The sequence below is a fragment of the Poecilia reticulata genome, linkage group LG9 (assembly GCF_000633615.1).
Source record: "Poecilia reticulata strain Guanapo linkage group LG9, Guppy_female_1.0+MT, whole genome shotgun sequence".
Taxonomy (NCBI): domain Eukaryota; kingdom Metazoa; phylum Chordata; class Actinopteri; order Cyprinodontiformes; family Poeciliidae; genus Poecilia; species Poecilia reticulata.
The window spans coordinates 2,979,829-3,000,035 of record NC_024339.1 but is presented as its reverse complement, the minus strand read 5'-3'; the positions used below and the strand labels follow the sequence as shown (position 1 = coordinate 3,000,035).

Genomic DNA, 20,207 nt, shown 5'->3' with positions numbered 1-20,207 from the left:
TATATATATATATATATATATATATATATATATAAACTGCCCTTGGTAAACTCCCCTCTGAGGGAGAGATGAAAAGGAGGAAACCTGAGCTGTTGGAGCAGGCTGACAACGTGAGGCCACACCCTGCTGGTGATTCATCCAGAACACCAAAATATTCTCTCTGGGATCAACCTTCAAACTCCTCCAGCCTTTACACGCTCTGACTCAGTCCTCTGCCTCTCTGCAGCTAAACAATTACACACGCCATTCCTCCGGCCGTGCAAAGGACAGTACAATCCAAACTTTTGTTTTCCCCAGCTCTGCTGCTGGGTTCTCATTGGAAAACTACCAACGTTTGCAGAGACAAAGATCCGTTCCCTCGTCATGCTCCTTCTCTGATGTTAGATCGCGTGCGCTGGAGTTTGTTTTGAGGCAACACCATGGAGGAGGAAAGGGATACTGGCTGGGACATTCCTAGGACTTCTTAAAGGGATCTGGCTGTTGTGAGTCATAATGCAAAAATCCCAGCCCAGCCAGCAATAAACAAAACAGATGAAAACCGCCTAGGCCCGGATAATGTAGCTCAGATCTAAACCACATGGAAATGTGCCGTTTTCACTGTAAGGCGGAGCGTGTCTGCACACAGTCTAAACCCCCGTCAACTGATGCCAATGGTTTCCTGTTTCTACATGGTGGGGTTTGTCCTTATTCTGTAGAATAATAAAAAAGGCAATACAAGACAACATATCGTCCAAGATACCAAAATAAATGTTTTTTCCTGCTCACCCAGTAGAGGCACTTTGTTCTGTAGTAGCTCGTAGTAGCTGGTCGTAAGGACTCCCACGGGGCTGCTGGGGACAAATCGTCCTTCCTTCACCAGCCTCTCGCACGTCTTCATCAGCGTACTGGAAAACTGCGACGGGTCCACACCGTAGTCTCTCCAGCCACCAACTCCGTCTGCTACACCTAAAAAAAAAAGGCAAACAGGTGAGACGGTTATGTAATCCAAACAAGCACTGAAATGCAAGAAAATAAAAATAGATGTTTGGATAGAGTCAGATTTGTGAGGCAGTTAACATTTATGACATTTTTAAATTATTTCTGCTCAGGCTCAGTGAAAGTCCACAGCTGTGGATAGATTATACAGAGTTTACTGAAAATATAGCAAGTTTTTCATTGCGTGTCTATCAGCTTTGCACATCTAAAGACATTCTGACCCAATCTCCACCCACGTTCATATCAAGCACTCGCAGCATAATTCTGCCACCACCATGTTTCATCATGTGTGGTCATTGCGATGTATAGTTTTGCGACACATTATAAAATCGAAACCATCATTTTACTTCTACTTCACTTGGTATGTTGTGCGATCACACAAAAGATGAAAATCAAAACATCTCGGCTTGTGGTAGTAATGTGAAAAAAGTTCAACAGGCATGAATACTTTTGAGCAGAGATGCAATTAAATTACTCAAATTTTAGTTTATTTATTAGGACTTCTTCCTGAAGATGTTGTGCGCATTTGGGTTTTATAGTTTTGCCTTGTAAGAGCTTTATGGTAGGAATCCAAGATTTGCTCAAAAAGGAAGGTTTCTGGGCTCAARACACCAGAATCTGTTCTGCTGACCATACAAGGACAGTCCCACTGCATCTTCCCACCCAGAGTCAGATAATAGAGACGAGCCTGCAACTTTAAAAAACAAAAAAAGAAGCAGCAAGCCGGTCCAAAAACAATGTGATTTTGTGTTGAAGGTGTTCCAATTTGCAAGTTAAATGTGGTAACCTGATTTACTCTGCGGGTGTCAGCACATACAATCAGCTTACGTGGTAGGAGTCCCACAAGACTTAAATGACAGGTTGCCCACACAGATCAAGGTTTCTGTGTCTCAGTGCTGATTCCACAAACAGCCGGTTTGGATTTTCTTGCTGTTCAGGTTTCACACAAATTGACCCAGTCTTTATCAATAAGAAAAGTGAAACATTTCAACCTGTAGTTACAAGCTGTTAAGTGAAGAATGATGCTGCGTGCGTAACAATAGAGCAAACAAAAGAGCAGACGCTTACCCAAAACATCGGCGGACCTGTGCCGGGCGATGAAACACGCGTCGTCCCCATAACACATCCCTTTCTTCAGAATGCCTCTGCGGAAGTCTTTGCCGAAGCCGCAGCTCGCCGTCACCAGGCTGTAGTCGCGGCTGTCTGTCTGAGAAAGCCCGCCGATGACAGCTCTGGCAACAAGTCTACCGTAAGACAGCACGGACAACATCACCTACGCACCAGCTCCGTACGAAACAAACCGGCCAAGCTAGCAGCTGAGCTAGCTTAGCGTCGATGTAAGCACGCAATGTTTGACAGGCGAATCAGGCTGGAGAACTGCTGCTGCCGCCACCGAAAACAACCACCGCGCATAAAGACGAATTGCCGCCGACAGTAGATGTAGTCCCCCGAAGCTGTTTTTTTTGGGGGGGGTGGTGTGCTGTAAGCAGAAAGAAATTCAAAGAAATTGGTTTCTTCCTCTGTTGAAGCCCTGCGAGGGTTGGTTGTGAGCGGCCATGCTGCCACTTTGCCTCCGAGACACTGCGTAAGAGAGACTGTGGAGCAGCTGCTGTGTGGCCTCAGACCGCACGGTCTTGTGACTGCTCTGACGTCAGAGGTTATTACCAAATCAACGTTTCCTAATATGGAAACACAACGTTCTGTCCTTTATCGAACTCAGGCAGAAGATGTACACCAAATATAACACTGGAAATCGATGACTTAAAAAAAAAAAAAAAGTAATTTAAGCATAAAAATATTCAATTAAAAACTTGAAAAACTTAATCTTTTTTTTAAATTAAAATAATTTGGCAGAATATTTTTCTCCTTTCTCAATGTTCAAAACCCGCAAAACGTATTTTGATGGTCACAGTACGTTACAATATACAACTTCTCTTTGTATTTTCTGTTTATTAGGTTTAAGAGGAATAAAAGCCTTAGAAACAAACAACATTCAGTTATCAATTTCCATCCTAAAACACACCAGTTTATTAGAAAGATTTAGACATTACAATAGTGCTTGTTTATTGTTTTTAATTTAGCACAAGACTCATTTAAAAATGTGATGCAGTGTAGTCAATTCTCTATGAAATTATGAGTAAATTAACTGTAAATAAAGATTACAGACATAAAACTTGTGTCTGTGACTTTCCTCAAACTTTTTATAAGCCATTATTACAGGTGAATGAAATGACAAAGGAAAGACATAAAATAAACTTGGAAAAAAAACAAAGTGTGCACAGCTTCAAACAAGGCATTCCTGTGCATAAGTAGCCATATTATTACATTTTTCCTGATTGAACAGTCATATGTGGCAAAGACTAGCTGCAAAATGGAGTGCAAAACACCTGAGGTTTTTCCATGGTGACATATCAATTTACCCCTGTGGACAGGAAAACAATAAAATATCTTTGCTTTCATCAAGTAGGAGTGGATATCTTTGCGGTATTGGCAGCGTGAAAAATAACCAATCCTTTGAATGCAGAAGATGAAAGCAGACCAGGAAGAATGCATCTCTGGCCATTTGGTCCCCCCAGCAGTGTGGCCCCTCATTTCTTGGCTTGCTTGGTGACCATGTTGCGGGGGGGAGTCACAGGACGGCTGCCATTTGGCTTCTTCTTCTCAGCTGGTTTTAAAATCTGCAGGAAAAAACAACGCAGAAACCTTTTCAGAAAATAACTCTGCAAATCACCATTTAAATACTACTCCCAGAGTTTCCTAGGTTCAGCACTACGATCCTCCTCCTATCTCTGATTGGTTGTTTCTAGTTGAAACTGCGAGAAGGCAGAGAACCTTGATTTTTTTCATAGATTATTTGTCTCATTCAGTACCATCATGACATAGTGACAGTTTCAACAGATACATAAAAAACATTTTAAATTACATACCGCAGCTTTAATGAGGTGGCAACAAACAGCAATAAGATTCTATAATTTCTTTTTCTTCAGTTTTTCCAAACATGAGTCAAATACTTTAATTATGTGATACAATACAGTGTGTGACTAATGAGACAAAAACCGTCAAATTTCACATAATGACACCACAGWTCAATGTTTGACRGTCATATTGGATTTTGATTGGTACCCTGACTTCAAAATGCCATCCTGTTTAGTTCCGCCCCTCCACCCCAACAAGGAATTCTGATTTACATAGAATGGAGCAGAGCTCAATATCAGTAAATATTATGAATCCATTTTTCTGTTGCTTTTATGGACGCGCTTTTACTGCTGGAGTCCAAAAAGAGAGAGAGAGAAAAAATAATAATAATTTGCCTTTGATGGTTTATGCAGTAAAAAAGCCRGATACCTGAAAGGAGCACATGAGAGTCTCATCAACGCTCATCATGGCACCAGCGTTGTCGAAYTCCCCGCAATAATTCGGTGCAGAGAACAATGTGACGAGTTGCCTCTTTGCGAAAAATTCGTAGCCATCCTCAACAACCTGCAAAAAAGTAAAAAATTTAAATAAATAAATAAAATCAGAGATACGACTGACAAGACTAAAAGTTCTACCCTATAAGAACGTAAAAACTGAATCATGTAACTTGTGGATGGTGATAAGTTTAGTCCGGTGCTCAAGCTGCCAACATTAACAGAAACAGTTACACTGAGTTGGTCATATGACGACAAACACAATTGGTCCATTTTTCATATCAATCCAATTTCATGGAAATTTTTCAATAATGTTAAAAATAGATTAGTTTTATGTTAAAGAGAAGCATGATACATTAGTAATTAGTTGTTATAATCTCACTGTATGCAGTGTCAACATGATTGGGGATTGTTAGGACTACAATTAAGATTAGGAAGTTAAATAAGTGCCAAGAAACCACTCTTTGCCAAAACAGAAGAGGAAGTCATATGCAACTTTTTAAAATCAAACCATCTTGTTGAAATGGTAACAGTAAATATTAGAGGTGTGCCGATCGATCGGCCACCGATCATAATCGGCCGATTTCCGTGAACAAGTGTATGATCGGTGATCGCCGATCACGGTCTCTTGTTGCCGATCACACAAATCGATCACCTGCATCTCATTTTGCATCCTGCCTGTGCCGCTGGTCTCCTCTTTACTTCACACTGCGCAAACGCACAGCAACAAATCCTAAGCGATGTGAAACTATAACGCACTGAGTGAATGGGGAAGTTTGTGTGTTGCGGCGGAAAATTGAAGCACGTGGGGTGAAGCAGGTCAAAATGCATCAACACGACGAATCTAATATGGCATAAAAACAATGCCATACTTGACGGAGTTTGGCTACATCGAGGCTCACTGCAGTAAAAAAAAAAAGACGATCAGATAGCAGGTAAAGCAGCGCACAGCTACAAACACTCACCCAGATTAGCATGACGGTCAGAAATCTAAACAAATAACCCGCAAAATTATTTAAGTCTTTGAGCTGCGATGTAAGACGCTGGTTCTGCTCTCGCTGTAGAACCGTCGCTACAGGTAGTAATATTTCGCATACGGAGCCGCTTCTGCTCCACCTGGTAGTGACTCTCACACCGGACCTCTGTTTGAAGCTGCAGCATCTAACGTAAAAAAATACATTTTACATACGTGTTAAAACTTTCGCTGTCCTAACGTGAGACAGAATCTCTGAAAAAATAATCGATCTCCTCCCTGTTCTGCATAATTACTCCGCTCAGTCAGAAACAGCCAATCAGARCTAGCAGTAATCAGCTAGCCGCCATGCTATCAAGAAGTTTTCATTCAGTAACTCTGGATTGTTTATTGTAATGGAACCTGTATTTGCCTATTAATGTTTTATACTTTTAATTTTTTTGGCAATATTGAGAGGTTTTATTTTGGCTCTTTGCATTATTTAACCTCTTCAGAGCCTTCATATGTCATCAGTCTGTTAAAGATAGTATTACCGATAGCAGTACAATTTGCACAATGCCTGTTTTGTTTAGTTTTCTTCTTGGAAAAAGTTATTAAAAACAAGTTTTTGTCTAAATTAAGGTGAATTCATGGTTCCTTTTTCTTCATAATGTAACCGGTAGTGTTTATGATAAAAAAAATATATATATATATTATGTGATCGGAATTGGTATCGGCAGGAAAAAACCTGATCGGAACATCTCTAGTAAATTTTTTATTTTTTTCCTGTAAGAACAATAAATATATGAGGTCTAAGATGGCAATGAACCCAAAGTAAAACAACATTAACATAAGCTGCGTCTTCATTACAAACGTGCACAAAACTTTGTCAATATTCTACTAATTGTGTTCTGTCACTAATGTCAAAAGAACACAATTTCACAATTGCGTTGTTTCCAATAAGAAACACAATTAAAAATTACATGTGAATAAGTTTATTCATGTGATTAGTTATTAAAAGTCCTGCCACGCCATCATCCTCCAACTACTTCCTGTTGTCTTCTTCATGGTTTACATCAGTGGCAGCAGCTCGTTGATCATGTGACTCACATGATGTGAAAAAAGTGTTAATTTTGAGAAATAAACCTATTTCGATATAATAAAAAATATCTACCTCATTGAAAATGTTTTTTTTTTAATTATTGTGGTTCCGTTAAGCAAATTTATTTTGAAAAYGTCAAGTTGCGCAATTATATGGTTAATAGAAACACAGCTATTGTTTATTTACAGCAAGTCATTTAGCCATGTAACATTCACCAACATTAAGGACTATTTCATGTTTTGCCAATATCATGCAGCCCTAGTAAATTTATGAATAGTTACTTATTGACTTCTATCTTTAGATGGTGACCAACGAACGCCCTGTTTTTTTTTTTGTCTTTTTGTTTCGTTTTTTGAGGTTTTCCTGAAACCTACACATTTCAGTATTTTTAATCGATTTTATTTTAAAACCAAGAAAGAAAAAAAAACATTTTGCTGTACTGGGACAAAAAAAAAAAAAAAAATTAGGCCAAAGTATACGAAAACAAAACGACTGGGAACACGAGTTCAGTCTGTACAGTACACCTGCCAACTCCCTGCGCTGGATGCGATGTCCTTGTACAAATGCGCTCTCACACAATCTCGTTTCTGTTTGATAAAGACAGGGGGCGCTGGAGTTACCTGGTGAGCGCGGCAGATCAGATCCAGGTCGTGCTTGTGCAGGAACTTGGCTACCACTTCGGAGCCGAAGGTAAAGGAGACGCCCCTGTCGTTCTCCCCCCAGCCCAAAACGTCCTTGTCCGGGTCTGACCACAGCAAGTCGCACAGCAGGCCCTGGTCAGGCACGTCAGTGGGACGCATGATGCGTCTGATCTGCTCCATGGACTGAAGGTCGGGTGACAGTCCTTGATGCAAAAAGAGGGCAGCGATACCAATAAACAAACAAATACAGGGGCCACAACCTGTTACATGTGGGTCAGTCCAAACGGAACGACAAACTGCAGAGGGAGCGTTTCACAAAGACAAATAAGAGCAGCTTACGTCAAAGACGCATCAAGTTTTCTAATACGCCACCGTTGTGAAAATAATGCACACAAAAAACATAACACTGTGTACAGAGAACTAGTGAAAACAAGAACCTACCTCCATGGCAGCAAAAGATCTTCTCGTCCACAATTGCAGCAATAGGGAGGCAGTTAAAACAATCTGTGAAGGTCTTCCAGAGCTTGATGTTGTACCTTCGTTTACCTAAAATATGACGACAACAAAGGATGTTTTAATTTGTCGTGTAATAAACATACAATAGAGCAGGGGTGGGCAATCCTGGTCCTGGAGGGCCGGTGACCTGCAACTCTTAGATGTCTCCCTGGCCCAACAAGCTTGAATCCAACAGCTGAATGACCTCCTAAGTGCAGTCTAGTTCTCAAGAGTCCTGTTAATGACCTCATTATTTGTCTCAGGTGTGTTGAAGAAGAGATGCATCTAAAAGTTGCAGGAGACGGGCCCTCCAGGCCTGGAGATGCCCACCCCTGCACTAGAGAAACAGCCAGAGGTGGAAACCTATCAGATGTTTCCTTGGGTTCGGACTAAACTATGATGACAGGTTAAACACAGAAAAATCAGATTTTTCCCCCATGCTTATTAAATGCATCATAACTAATTTCTCCCACTAGTTTCAATCATAATTTATTCAACCGATGGCCTGTTTTTTAATTTCAGTTAGAAAAAACTAAATAAGAATAAAAAACAGAGACAGACAATGAAACGCCTTCATTGTCTGCTGGTACTTGTGGCACATTTGTCTTTTATGGGTTATAATCGTTTTGCGATGGGATATGGGTGTAAGAGGACGGACGGATGGATTGGTCAGTTAAAGCCAGATAAGTGCATCTCTTTCATATAGTTAGAATATAAGAGATGCTTTTATAGCATGACAAAAAAATGTGAATAACCAATACTCCAAAATTATGTAAAGGTTTTAATAAGACTAAAAACAAGAGATATGTCATCGCAAACTTTCGTATTTATTTTTGTTATTAAAGCTTATTAAAACCTTTATATAATTTTGGAGTTTATGTAGTTCTTCAGAACCCAGCGCTCATTTACTTTTTTTCTCCCCTCTATTTTACATTTTCTCCTTTTGTAGTCTTACACGAGTCAATGTCCCTCAAACAGCCTGCAGCCTGCCAGAGAAATTGTGTGCCATCGCCTGAATCCTATTTAGCTGCTAAATTCTCTTTGAACACAAAACAGTAAAACACATCTCAAATTCGGCTCAATTAAAACAATACTCACACTCATCGTAGAAACCATATATTCTGTTGATTGAAGCACATTCGTGGTTTCCCCTCAGCAGGAAGAAGTTCTCCGGGTATTTGATTTTGTAGGCCAGAAGAAGACAGATTGTTTCAAGAGACTGCTTCCCCCTGTCCACATAGTCACCCAGGAACAGGTAGTTGCTCTCTGGAGGGAAGCCCCCATACTCAAAAAGCCTCAGGAGGTCATAGTATTGCCCATGGATGTCACCTGCCAGACAGAGGCGTGGGGAGGGGGGAATAAATTTATTGGATATAATTAATGTTTTGGCATCAGAATCGTATTCTGCCATGCGATTTCGTTGCCGTTTAAGATTCGGACTTAACGACACACAATTTTCGCTCACCACAAATTTTGAGGGGGGCCTCCAGCTCCAACAGAATGGGTTGACTGAGAAAGATCTCCCTGGACTTCAGGCACAGTCCACGGATCTCGTTCTCCTGCAGTTGCACATTCTTGCCAGGCTTTGCTCCTCGGACTGTGCCCAGACAACAACAAACAACAATCAGCAAAGATAACAACTTAGCACACTCACTGCCAAGTCAGCAACACCTAGCGCAGAATCTGGATGGGCAGGTTGGGTGGAACAGGTGAGCAGCAACCTGTGTATCCAAACGTAAGGCAAGACTTCATAGTAGTATTTACAAAGAGTGGCTAATTTTAAGAATTAACGTAAAAAAATAACATTAAAAAAAAGCCGGTGTTCCGGTGTCTGTCAGACTAATGTCATTTAAGCGACACTGAAACTAACTGGGGGTAAAGTTCACAAATTGAGCATAAGTCACTTTATGGCACCTCATAAATACGAGTATTGTGCATTTTTCTTCGTAAACCGTAACTCAATACAGACAATACGCTTAGCGGCCGATGAAAACCTAATCAGGTCACACATCTAAGGGTCAGAAAGTGACGTTACACCGGTATGCGCAATGTCTGTGTGCAAGAACAGTGTGTTTTTCTTTACCTTTGGGAATACTGAGATTCCTACTCATTAAACGCGTTTAGTGATAACTTGTGGTTATTCCCTATGAGGAATAAATGCAAGGAAAAGATATCTAAAGATGAGAAAATGAACCTAGCTTCCCATTTGCATCTGTTATTGTCACAATAGCATCGAAATTGCCATTGTATTTTATTTGAGATCGTACTTACCTTCTAAAAGACGTTGAATAATACTGTCTATGTTGAGCTTGTCAACATCAGCCATTTTCTGCTTCTATAAAAAATCGATTTGGTAAGATCTCGGCGTTGGTACACTTGCGAAAGCTAGCTCGTTAGCTACCCTAGCATTAGCTACAGCCTATTAGCTTAGCTCCGTAAATTTTCCGACTGAGCGTAAAAAATGTTACCGAGACCCTGTTCAGCTTGTAGGTACGTTGTCAATTTTTTTTTTTTTTTTTAAACGCTACTTTTAAATTTACGGATCCCCGTTTTCATAAAAAAAACGAAACACAGCCACGGCTTTTGTTTTTTAAAAACCCGGGGCATAAAAAATAAACGCCAAGCGAACTAGCTGTTAGCTAGCGATGGTGTCTCTGTTTTCGCTCTGCCGCACCTTGAAGAGCTAACCAGCAAGCTCCTGGGAGGATGGGGCCGCCAGCTGCGCCACTGCTGCCCTCTACCGCTCCGGGTGGAGAAAAAGCATCCGGAGTTACAAACTGGACAACTTAAGACAAATTCTTTTCACATTTTTGAATTTACATAGACTAAAACTGATGTCTCCATTCTTAGTTTCCTTTTTTCAAGATGAGAACATTTCTAGCTTGAAAAGTGCAGTTATACCTAGACTGAGTCTTTTTGGATTTTCAGACATTTACAGTGCCTTGTGAAATAATTTTATACTCCTTGATTTGTTTTTCCTCATTTTGTTTCATTTCAAGCAACTTTTAAAAAAAATAATAACCTTTCTGCAGCACTTTATGTTAATCTATCACATAAAATACCTACAAAAACAAATTTTGTGTTTCGGTCAAGACTATTCTTGACCGAAACACACTTGAACACACTTGAATAAGTGTGTTGAATAAGTGGCCTTCCAAAGGCCACTTATTCAAGTGGCCGTTTTTAAGGAATGGAGTTTGAAAAAAACAACTATTAATTTTCAACTGGGATGATAAGAAATCAATCTGATTCCTAAAGTGTGTTTATCATGCTCATATTGATGAAGACTTTGACTTCTCATTGATTCTCATTGATATTTTCAGCAGGAAATTATACTGTTATAGCCAGAGGGGATAAATAGAACAGAATAGAAATAGCATTAATATCCCACAGAGGAAATTCAATCTGCAGAATCAGATACAAAGTTCCAAAGGTTATATTTCTTTTCCATGATTCATACGCCAACTATTGTTTGATAGTTCTCATAAGCAAATGAAATATCAAATATTTTTGCAATTATTCTAGATTCCTCTATTGGAGGAATCACAATCAAAAGCAGCAGCTGAAGCTAAAACATATAAACGGACCCGTATTCCCTCCAATAGTAAATGTCATAAATAATGATTTCTAGTCCAGACTGCTTGAGATTACCTAGTTTATTATGTCCTTTCGGCTGCAGACGGGCCTGTATGTAGCTTAATGTTGAGTTTGAAAGCTCAAGGAAGGACCCCCTGAACAGACATTTTATTGTCTTTGAAATGAGCTCTGTATGAACTCAGCTTAAAGCAGCCGGCGGCCACTTCCTGTTTAATGAGTCGAAGCTTCTCATTCTAGCTAATAAACCTTCTCACGGAAACCTTTTAAGGATACATAGCTTAGCCTTCAATGCCCTCCGTTATATTTAGGCGCTCAAAAGAAGTTTGCAGTGACATTAGAACTCGGGATGCTGCTGGTGGTTCCACTGCCTCTTTTTACTGCTGCACTGTCAGCACGGGATTAAAACTTAAATGACTGCACGCAGCTATAATTAGATGTCATCACTGACAATGTGTTCCAGCTGCAACAATAGGAAGCCGAACCACACATACTGTACAGTCATGGCCAAAAGTTTTGAGAATAATTCAAATGTTAATTTTTACAAAGTCTACTGCTTCAGTTTTTATAATGGCAATTTGCATATACTCCAGAATGTTATAGAGTGATCAGCTTTACAGCAATTAATTGCAAAGTCAATACTTGCCTAGAAAATGAACTTTATCCCCCAAAACACATTTCAACTTCATTGCAGCCCTGCCTTAAAAGGACCAGCTAACATCGTTTCAGTGATTGCTCCATTAACGCAGGTGTGGTGTTGATGAGGACAGGGCTGGAGATCAATCTGTCATGAATAAGAATGGCACCACTGGACACTTTAAAAAGAGGCTGGTGCTTGGCTTCATTGTTTCTCTTCTGTGAACCATGGTTATCTCTAAAGAAACACGTGCAGTCATTGCACTGCACAAAAATGGCCTAACAGGGAAGAGTATCGCAGCTAGAAAGATTGCACCTCAGTCAACAATCTATCGCATCATCAAGAACTTCAAGGAGAGAGGTTCCATTGTTGCTAAAAAGGCTCCAGGGCGCCCAAGAAAGACCAGCAAGTGCCAGAACCGTCTCTTAAAAGTGTTACAGCTGCGGGATGGATTGGGCTACCAGCAGTGCAGAGCTTGCTCAGGAATGGCAGCAGGCAGGTGTGAGTGCATCTGCACGCACTGTGAGGCGGAGACTCTTGGAGCAAGGCCTGGTCTCAAGGAGGACAGCAAAGAAGCCACTTCTCTCCAGGAAAAACATCAGGGACAGACTGATATTCTGCAGAAGGTACAGGGAGTGGACTGCTGAGGAYTGGGGTAAAGTCATTTTCTCTGATGAATCCCCTTTCCGATTGTTTGGGACATCTGGTTCGGAGAAGACGAGGTGAGCGCTACCACCAGTCTTGTCTCATGCCAACTGTAAAGCATCCTGAAACCATTCATGTGTGGGGTTGCTTCTCAGCCCAGGGAGTCTGCTCTCTTACAGTCTTGCCTAAAAACACAGCCATGAATAAAGAATGGTACCAGAATGTCCTCCAAGAGCAGCTTCTCCCAACCGTCCAAGAGCAGTTTGGTGATGAACAATGCCTTTTGCAGCATGATGGGGCACCTTGCCATAAAGCAAAGGTGGTAACTAACTGGCTCAGGAAACAAAACGGAGATTTTGGGTCCATGGCCTGGAAACTCCCCAGATCTTAATCTCATTGAAAACTTGTGGTCAATCATCAAGAGACAGGTGGACACACAAAAACCTAGGAGTTCTGACAAAATGCAAGCATTGATTGTGTAAGAATGGACTGCTATCAGTCAGGATTTGGTCCAGAAGTTGAGAGCATGCCAGGGAGAATTGCAGAGGTCCTGAAGAAGAGGGGTCAACACTGCAAATATTGACTTGCTGCATTAACTCATTCTGTCAATGAAAGCTTTTGTTACTCATAATATGATTGCAATTGTATTTCTGTATGTGATAACATCTGACATACACACATGAAAACCAGAGGGCAGAAAATCATGTGAAAATACTGTATTTGTCTCATTCTCAAAACGTTTGGCCATGCCTGTACGTCTCTAAAACGGGAAACTGGGAGATGTGGGGCTGGCACGCGCGTCATGGTGCATACCACAGTTATATTTGGTGTTAGCTGGACCCTCGTGAATGCTTTCTATTGTGTTGATGCATATTGAACCTTCCCTCTTTATTCATCCACTTAAAATACATTTTAGATATATATATTTTTACATGGATTGTTCTAGTCACAATTTATAAATGGTTAAAAATATACCAAGAAAAAATATATACAAACGCGTACTTTTCAGAAGTATTTAAATGCCTATAGGAATACTTATGTTAAATAACAACACAAACAACACAGATTATGTTAAAGGCCAACACAAAGAGTTGCACATTTTTAAAGTGGATGGGAAATGATRCACATCAAATCTGTTTAAAAGTGGGGAAATTGTGATGTACAGTACTTTGCACCCGCACCTATAAAATCCAGTGTAAGCAGTTTCTTTYTAAAGTAACCTCATGAATGGTCTTTCTGTGCACACAGGGCCGAATTTATGTGGGCCCCGGGGCTAAAGTCAGTTTTGGTGCCCTGTCAGCTACAGAACAATTATTTTACTGGTGAAAATTACATTACAATAGGCAGGCACCATGACAGAGGTGGGTGACTTAGTTTTATCACAATATTTAGTGATAATGATAAAAATGACAAGAACTATTGCTACTTTTTTTTAAGGTAACTRCATGGCTTACACAGCGATCATAGCCCCACAAATAGAGTTCTTGAAAAACTCACCTCTTTGCAATATGCTTCTTTAGGACACTACTCACATAAAAAAGTGTGATTTGTATGCATCACATTAAACTACATATATTTTCTAATTTATTGATATTTATTGGTGGTTTCATTGAACAAACACTGGAGAAAATAGTAATAATCCAGACAATATAGACTTTTTTTTTTACATTAATTAGAATTTATCGTGACAATGATAAATCAAAATTCTTATGACAAGAAATTTATCGCAATAAATGATAAACGATGTGATAAATGCTCATTCCTAGTACATGATTGTTGAACTTTAATTAGGACAGTTACTGAAACCGAGACCAAATTTCTTTTTCAACTTTTTTATTCAGATGTTGATTTGTGTGCTGACATAACTGGACACCAGCTGGATCTGTGAGGCTGACTCCATCTATTCCTGGTCCTTCTCTTCACCATGTGTTATGATGTGGACCAGGTTCTTGTAGTCGAGGTTCCCTGCTACATCGGGAGGAAATGCTACAAACATCTGTTCCATCTGTGGGCAGAAAATGAAGATTAAAAACTGATTGTTTTCTTTTTAAAAGTTCAGTCGAGTTTAAACTGCTCAAAAAGTCGCAGGATGATAGACCGAGGTAGAGCACCGACCTCTTCAGCTGAGAATCTATCCGCCTGAGTTGTCAACATCTCCGTCACGCTGCGAAAGCGAGCAGGGAAGGTGAGTAAATCAGGCGGCAGCTTCGTCTCAAATGTTAGCCTCATACTAATACTCACTAATCTTTCTTTAGTGTTCCTGTTCCCTCAGGGTCAAAGACTTTGAAAGCATTCAGGATGGTCTCCTCTGGGTCAGCACCTGACGAAAATGTAAATAGTTTTTTGTAGGATTAAAAAAAAAATACAACCAACAACTTTATTTGCATGAATGATGATGATCCTGGATTACCTTTTAGTTTCTCCCCAAACATGGTGAGAAAGACTGTAAAGTTGACCGGACCTGGAGCCTCCTTCAGCATATCGTCAATCTCTTCCTGTTTGACGTTTAACCGACCTGAGGTAAGACAGAGGTCAGAGGTCAGGGTGGAGTGAAGCGTGGGGCTTATTTTTTTCACGATTTATTTTTTTTACTCATGTTTAATCGCGTTTATGTAATAAAAAAATATAAAATATTTAATGGATAAGCTAAAAAGTTAGTTCACTGAGACCATTGCAAAGAATCATATAAATGGACACACTTCTAAGATACAGGTTGTGAAGTTACACAGTAAAAAATTAAGAGCAATATTTTGGTTTGTTTAGTGAGTCATAAAGAAAAATATATGGGTGTTAATTTTTCAAAATCATATATTCATCACTTTGTATGAATAACAAATGCTAGTCATACATCTGTAGATGTCAGCATTCTAAAGGGAATTATTTATTAGCTAAATATTTAGTTTACGAACTATATATTTAGCTAGGAAACTTTAGCTTGCAAACTATATTTAGTTCCCAAATAAATATTTAAGTCTGAGCTAAATATTTAGTTTTCAAACTATGTTTGGTTCCAAATAAAACATTTATTTTGCTAACTAAATAGTTAGTTTCACACCAAATATTTATTTCCCAAACAAAATATTTATTTCCAAACTGAACTTTGAAAAATTAACTCCCGCATTTTTTTTACCTCTCTATGACAGGTTAAATAAACCTAAATATTACTGTTATTTTTTTTTTTTTAACTCCGTAACTTTACAAACGGCGCCCCACACACCCCGTTTTCTCTCACCTAAAGCTGCAAAAGTGTCCCTCAGGTCGTTCTTGTCTATGAATCCGTCTCTGTTTTGATCCATGATGGTGAAAGCCTGCAGGGGATTCAGAAACACCCGGCGTGACTCCAGTGTGCACAGCAAGCGGTCCCTGCGGGGTGCAGAGCTCGGGTTCTGCTCACCTCTTTGAACTCCTGGATCTGGGCCTGCTCAAACATGGAGAACACGTTGGAGCTCGCTCCCTCCGCTCTCTTCTTGGCTTTCTTTGGAGACTGCAGGGTTTGACCACAACACCAAGATTAAACCCAAAACTACCTCCGACCACAAGCAGCAGCAGCAGGACAGGTAAATATTTTACGACCGCAACTAAGATGTGGCTAACAGGTGCAGGCTAGCAAGTTTGGACTTTCGCATTAGCAGTCTCGCTAAGCTCGCTAAAGCTGGATATGGACACAGGCTTAAATTGTCGGCCCAACACAGAAACTTTCTCTACCACAAGTCTTATCACAGTTCAAGTTGATACTTTTATTCACAGTAGAGCATAAACATAAACACATCAGCCTCCTCACGGCACACTATGAATGAGAACGACCAAATTTAGTTAAATTCTAGCTAAGATGATCAAAAGTTAAAAACAAACWAAACAAAACATGCTTGACTAACCAAATTTACGCTTGCAAACTAATGTGCCTGTTTGCAATTTAAATGTATTAAATGGTGAAGTTATTGCCACTTTTGAAAAAAGATTTATTATTGCTGACAATTTTACCAAAAGGAGCGTTATTAYAGATCCTTCCTCCCAGGATAGACTTTCTAAGCTTCCCTGCTCCCAACAAACTCATGTTTACATGTATGCAGTRGGGAAATTTCTTATAATTTGAGTATGCTACTTTTAACAACTTTTTTCTCTTAATGTWAAGCTTCGTATTGCTTTCTTCTTCTTCTTTTTTTATTTTTTACCTTAGTTTAATTATGTATTTATCCATTTGCTTTAAACTTGCTGCAGGTAAACCTGAATGTCCCCACAGTGAGATCATAAAGGATATTTCTATCCATCACTCAACCTTTCACCACTGGACTATATATGTCAATTCTGGGCAATATGACCTAATTTGCTCATTGCTTTTGGGTTTTGTGTTCCATCCCAGGATTACCAGCAGCCCCCCAGCCCCCTCATCAAGACCTCCCTTCTAAAAACTTTCTAGATTCGCCCCTGCACCAGGTTGCCTTCTTTAACTTGACCCACTGTTGTTTYTTTACTGTCAACTGTGCCTTTAAGACAAGCCAGTGACGAGTGAGAGGCCGTAGGGGCACTTCCAGTGGGGCAGACATTTACTTAAGAAGGATTACAGACTCTGTCAGTTGGTTGTGGAAATATTATTTACTGTCTTGTGAGGAAGGGGGGCGTGCGGGGGTCTAGTCCACTGCCTGCACTTCCATAGTTCCAGGATCACACGAGGGATTATTCCACAGGGTCTGGATGATGACAGGATGCTACTCTGAGTCCTGTTTGATCAGAAAACCCTCACAGGGAGGGATTATGTTGAGCTGTTTACATGACTGCCAAGGAACTGTTAAAAAAAAAAAAAAAAGCGTTGTGAAGGAATGCAGCGCCATGACATAATTTTGGATTCGCATGCCTCTCGACAGCTGAGGTCTAATGCTTGCTGTGGATTAGCTCTGGGGCGCTCGGATATCCCTCAGACAGGACCTCTGGCGCCCCAAAATTGTTGCCTTGCCTTGCTTTTTTTTTTTTTTAAGATGGTTAAATATGAAATGATGCATAGTTTGCTGGTGRGCACCAATTTTGACCAACAAAATTGGTGCTTGCCTGTTTATCTCTTCTCCTAAGTGTCCTCTGTACAACACTATAATTGAATTTTGAAGGACATTAAACTCTTGCAGTTAATTACATTTTTAAAAAAACATACTAGTTTGATAATGTATTGCATGTATTTACAGTGTTAAATACTGTTGAGGCAAAACCTTTGATTATAACTGTTAAGAACTGTCATAAGACTTGATAAAGTTTCCATGTCGAAGCAGGAATTCAAATTTATCTTCAGTTTTCAGTGGTTTGGTGACAGAAGTCAAACTCTGGTTTTTAGCCCTGAGGCAGACAATGCTAAATGGCAATGCTAAATGGCTAGATGGCAAATTGGCGCTTTTATTGTCGGGGAAAACTTTATATACCACTTTTTTTTTTTTTTTTTTTAATCTTTGGATAAAATGTTTTCATGAGTACTTTATTGCTTAATCACAACTTTTTTTTTGTTTCTCTTAAACATAAGTGACAAATTAAAAGAGTAAAATAGYCTTAATACTTCAAATATGACTACAGGATTTAAGTACTTTCTTACTTAAGCTTCTACTGATTATAGTCTAGCTACACAAAAAGCGTGCCAATTTTAACACCAACAAATATTGGTTAAGCTCTTTTTTTACATTTTTTTTTATCAATGTCTTCTTTTAACACCACTCCTCTCTTCTTTTGAATATGTTTTCCATCTCATCTCATTTTTTGTCTGTTTCTTCTGTTTTTTTTTTTCTTTTCCTGTCTCCAAACTTCTCCTGTCTTTTGTTCGAGGTATCACTGATCTGGCAGGTCTGGCCTCTTCCCCAGACAGCCAGCGAAGCAATGCTGACTAAATGTGCATCTACTCACCATGTTTCCTTGTGGCTAGCTGATGACCAAGCCGTGTCCTTGCTGCTCTGTGACGGAGCAGCACGCTGAACAATGGATAGATATGCTGACCGCTTTCCCCTCTGATATATAACGGTGCATGCTTATGGACTATAAATACTCCATGCCTTGTTTAGGCAGCGGTGCAGGTAAGGAGGACTATTCTCTCCCTGACATCGGCCTCCATTGTCTGAGTTCATGAGATTTAGGGATAATAGCCAAACGCACATACCCCCATTACTGAGACCCCAGAATAACAACAGGACATAGCTCTGGCCCGGGAAGGACAGTTGTGTTTTGTGACTGACAGCTGCACTTGATGGAGTCCATCATCCAGCTGTCTGTCCTGTTAGTGGTCCGCASTGGGCCCRGAAGGGGCTCTGCTTCTCAGTAGCCTGCTAAACGGAACTGTTAGCTAAAGCTCGCTGAGCCCCAATAACACCAGGTCATAAACAGCATGCTGCACTGTGGGAAACGTTAGCTGGGAACATTATTCACTTCATTATTTGCCTCATCATATGTCATTTCTGTTTTTTCGCTATTCGTTTTAGACCGGGGGTGTCGATCTCGTTTTCATTTCGTGCCACATCGAGATCACAAATGTCCTCCGGAAAGTTTTGATAAAACAGCCTGTTAGCTGAATAAATAGCTGCCTCTGCATCCGATGAGAACTTCTTAAAGTTAAATAATACTCAAGACCTTTTCTCATTGATGTAACACAGATAAAAAATTGCTTTATTTAATATTTAAAAACTAACTGATAACTWGAAGGTAATATGAGTCTCTTTGAACCTGCCACAGTAGCTTTTAATACCTTTGCCCAATAATAACGATTAATGTTTTCTTTATAGCTGTTAATAATAMATTTCATTGAAGTTTCACATCAAAAGACATTTATTAGATCTATTTTTTAGTCTTTAGGTATGAAACTGTTTTTTTTTCTAAATCTTATTCCACAAACGTCAACATTACACAAAACAATTTATCTATATGTTTACAAATTTGAAAAAAAAGTTTGACATTTTCTTTATTTTCAAACTCAAAAATAGAAATTAAAACAGTATTTATCATAAATTAAACGTATGTATCTCAAGCCAGTGAAACAAAAGAAGTTTTGTTTCACTGGCTTGTAAAGGTTGTGGATTACTGTTCTAGAATCTAGAGGGCCACATAAAAACTTATGGTGGGCCAGATTTGGCCCCAGGGACTTGAGTTTGACACACGTTTAAGACCATTAAAAATAAAAAGAAATAGTAAAAATCACTTGTCCCTTACCAGGTGTAAATCTTACGTGATTGTAACAGTGAATCGTTGAGTTTAAGCTACAAGCAACAGAGACTATTAGTAGTTGCAAAAATTTTAATTCTTTTGACATTTTTACCCTTATACAGTCATAGAGAAGAAAAGAACCAAAGGCAGAAGCCAAGAGTAATTCTAATACAAAAAATAGGGGTGTATTACATTTTTTACTGTTTCTTAACCTACTACAAATCATTTTTTTAAAGACAGTGTTGCTGTCATGATATGCTARCACTTCAATATCCCCGTTGCAGACACAATATTCCACAATCACAAGTCTAGGATGACACCTTAAGTTGTTGTAATGAACTGGTCAATGAATCTCATCTGCCTCTACTGCTGCTCCCTTGTAAATATCTGTCTGGCTGTTTGGTTTGAAGAAAGATGTTGGGTTTGGGGATATGATTCTTGCCCATTACAAACTATGGAAGACATTTTCTCTGCTCTGCATGAACAAAGTCTTCTTTTCAAGTTTCATGAGATTTGTGGTTGTAGTTAGTTCACTATTTGAGCTTTTGAGATAATGATTAGCATCTCCCAGTCATAAAAATAAACCTAAAAA

General features: G+C 39.5%; 4 protein-coding genes across 4 annotated transcripts in view; 1 reads left to right on the top strand and 3 right to left on the bottom strand.

Moving 5' to 3' along the window:
• The window catches only part of pptc7a (protein phosphatase targeting COQ7 a), a 9,394-nt gene extending 6,803 nt beyond the window's left edge, over nt 1–2,591 (bottom strand). The window contains exons 1-2 of the mRNA XM_008417252.2: nt 2,044–2,591; nt 766–945 (exon numbers count right to left, since the gene is read on the bottom strand). Coding sequence (XP_008415474.1) covers nt 766–945; nt 2,044–2,245 — 382 coding nt within the window. The 5' untranslated portion in view covers nt 2,246–2,591. The remainder of the gene's footprint in view (nt 1–765; nt 946–2,043) is intronic.
• A 314-nt stretch (nt 2,592–2,905) lies between these two features.
• LOC103469528 (protein phosphatase 1, catalytic subunit, gamma isozyme) lies at nt 2,906–10,260 on the bottom strand. The gene is made up of 7 exons (XM_008417254.2): nt 9,847–10,260; nt 9,041–9,172; nt 8,674–8,904; nt 7,522–7,626; nt 7,060–7,283; nt 4,321–4,455; nt 2,906–3,653 (listed from the first exon to the last, which is right to left on the bottom strand). The coding sequence occupies exons 1-7, from the start codon at nt 9,899–9,901 to the stop codon at nt 3,564–3,566; spliced, it is 972 nt and encodes a 323-aa protein (XP_008415476.1). The 5' UTR covers nt 9,902–10,260; the 3' UTR covers nt 2,906–3,563.
• A 4,007-nt stretch (nt 10,261–14,267) lies between these two features.
• On the bottom strand, nt 14,268–18,437 carry myl2b (myosin, light chain 2b, regulatory, cardiac, slow). The gene is made up of 7 exons (XM_008417262.1): nt 18,329–18,437; nt 15,846–15,935; nt 15,684–15,759; nt 14,862–14,966; nt 14,693–14,771; nt 14,567–14,615; nt 14,268–14,456 (listed from the first exon to the last, which is right to left on the bottom strand). The coding sequence occupies exons 1-7, from the start codon at nt 18,329–18,331 to the stop codon at nt 14,352–14,354; spliced, it is 507 nt and encodes a 168-aa protein (XP_008415484.1). The 5' UTR covers nt 18,332–18,437; the 3' UTR covers nt 14,268–14,351.
• Nucleotides 15,924–20,207, top strand: part of cux2b (cut-like homeobox 2b) — a 152,530-nt gene continuing 148,246 nt past the window's right edge. Inside the window, exon 1 of the mRNA XM_008417261.1 lies at nt 15,924–16,008. The gene's annotated coding sequence lies outside the window, so the exon portion shown is untranslated. The remainder of the gene's footprint in view (nt 16,009–20,207) is intronic.

Coding starts and splice junctions, on each gene's coding strand:
- myl2b (XM_008417262.1), bottom strand. Junction 14,616..14,692: donor GGAACACTAAAGAAAGATTA/GTGAGTATTAGT, acceptor TCGCTTTCGCAG/CGTGACGGAGATGTTGACAA. Junction 14,457..14,566: donor ATAGATTCTCAGCTGAAGAG/GTCGGTGCTCTA, acceptor TTCTGCCCACAG/ATGGAACAGATGTTTGTAGC.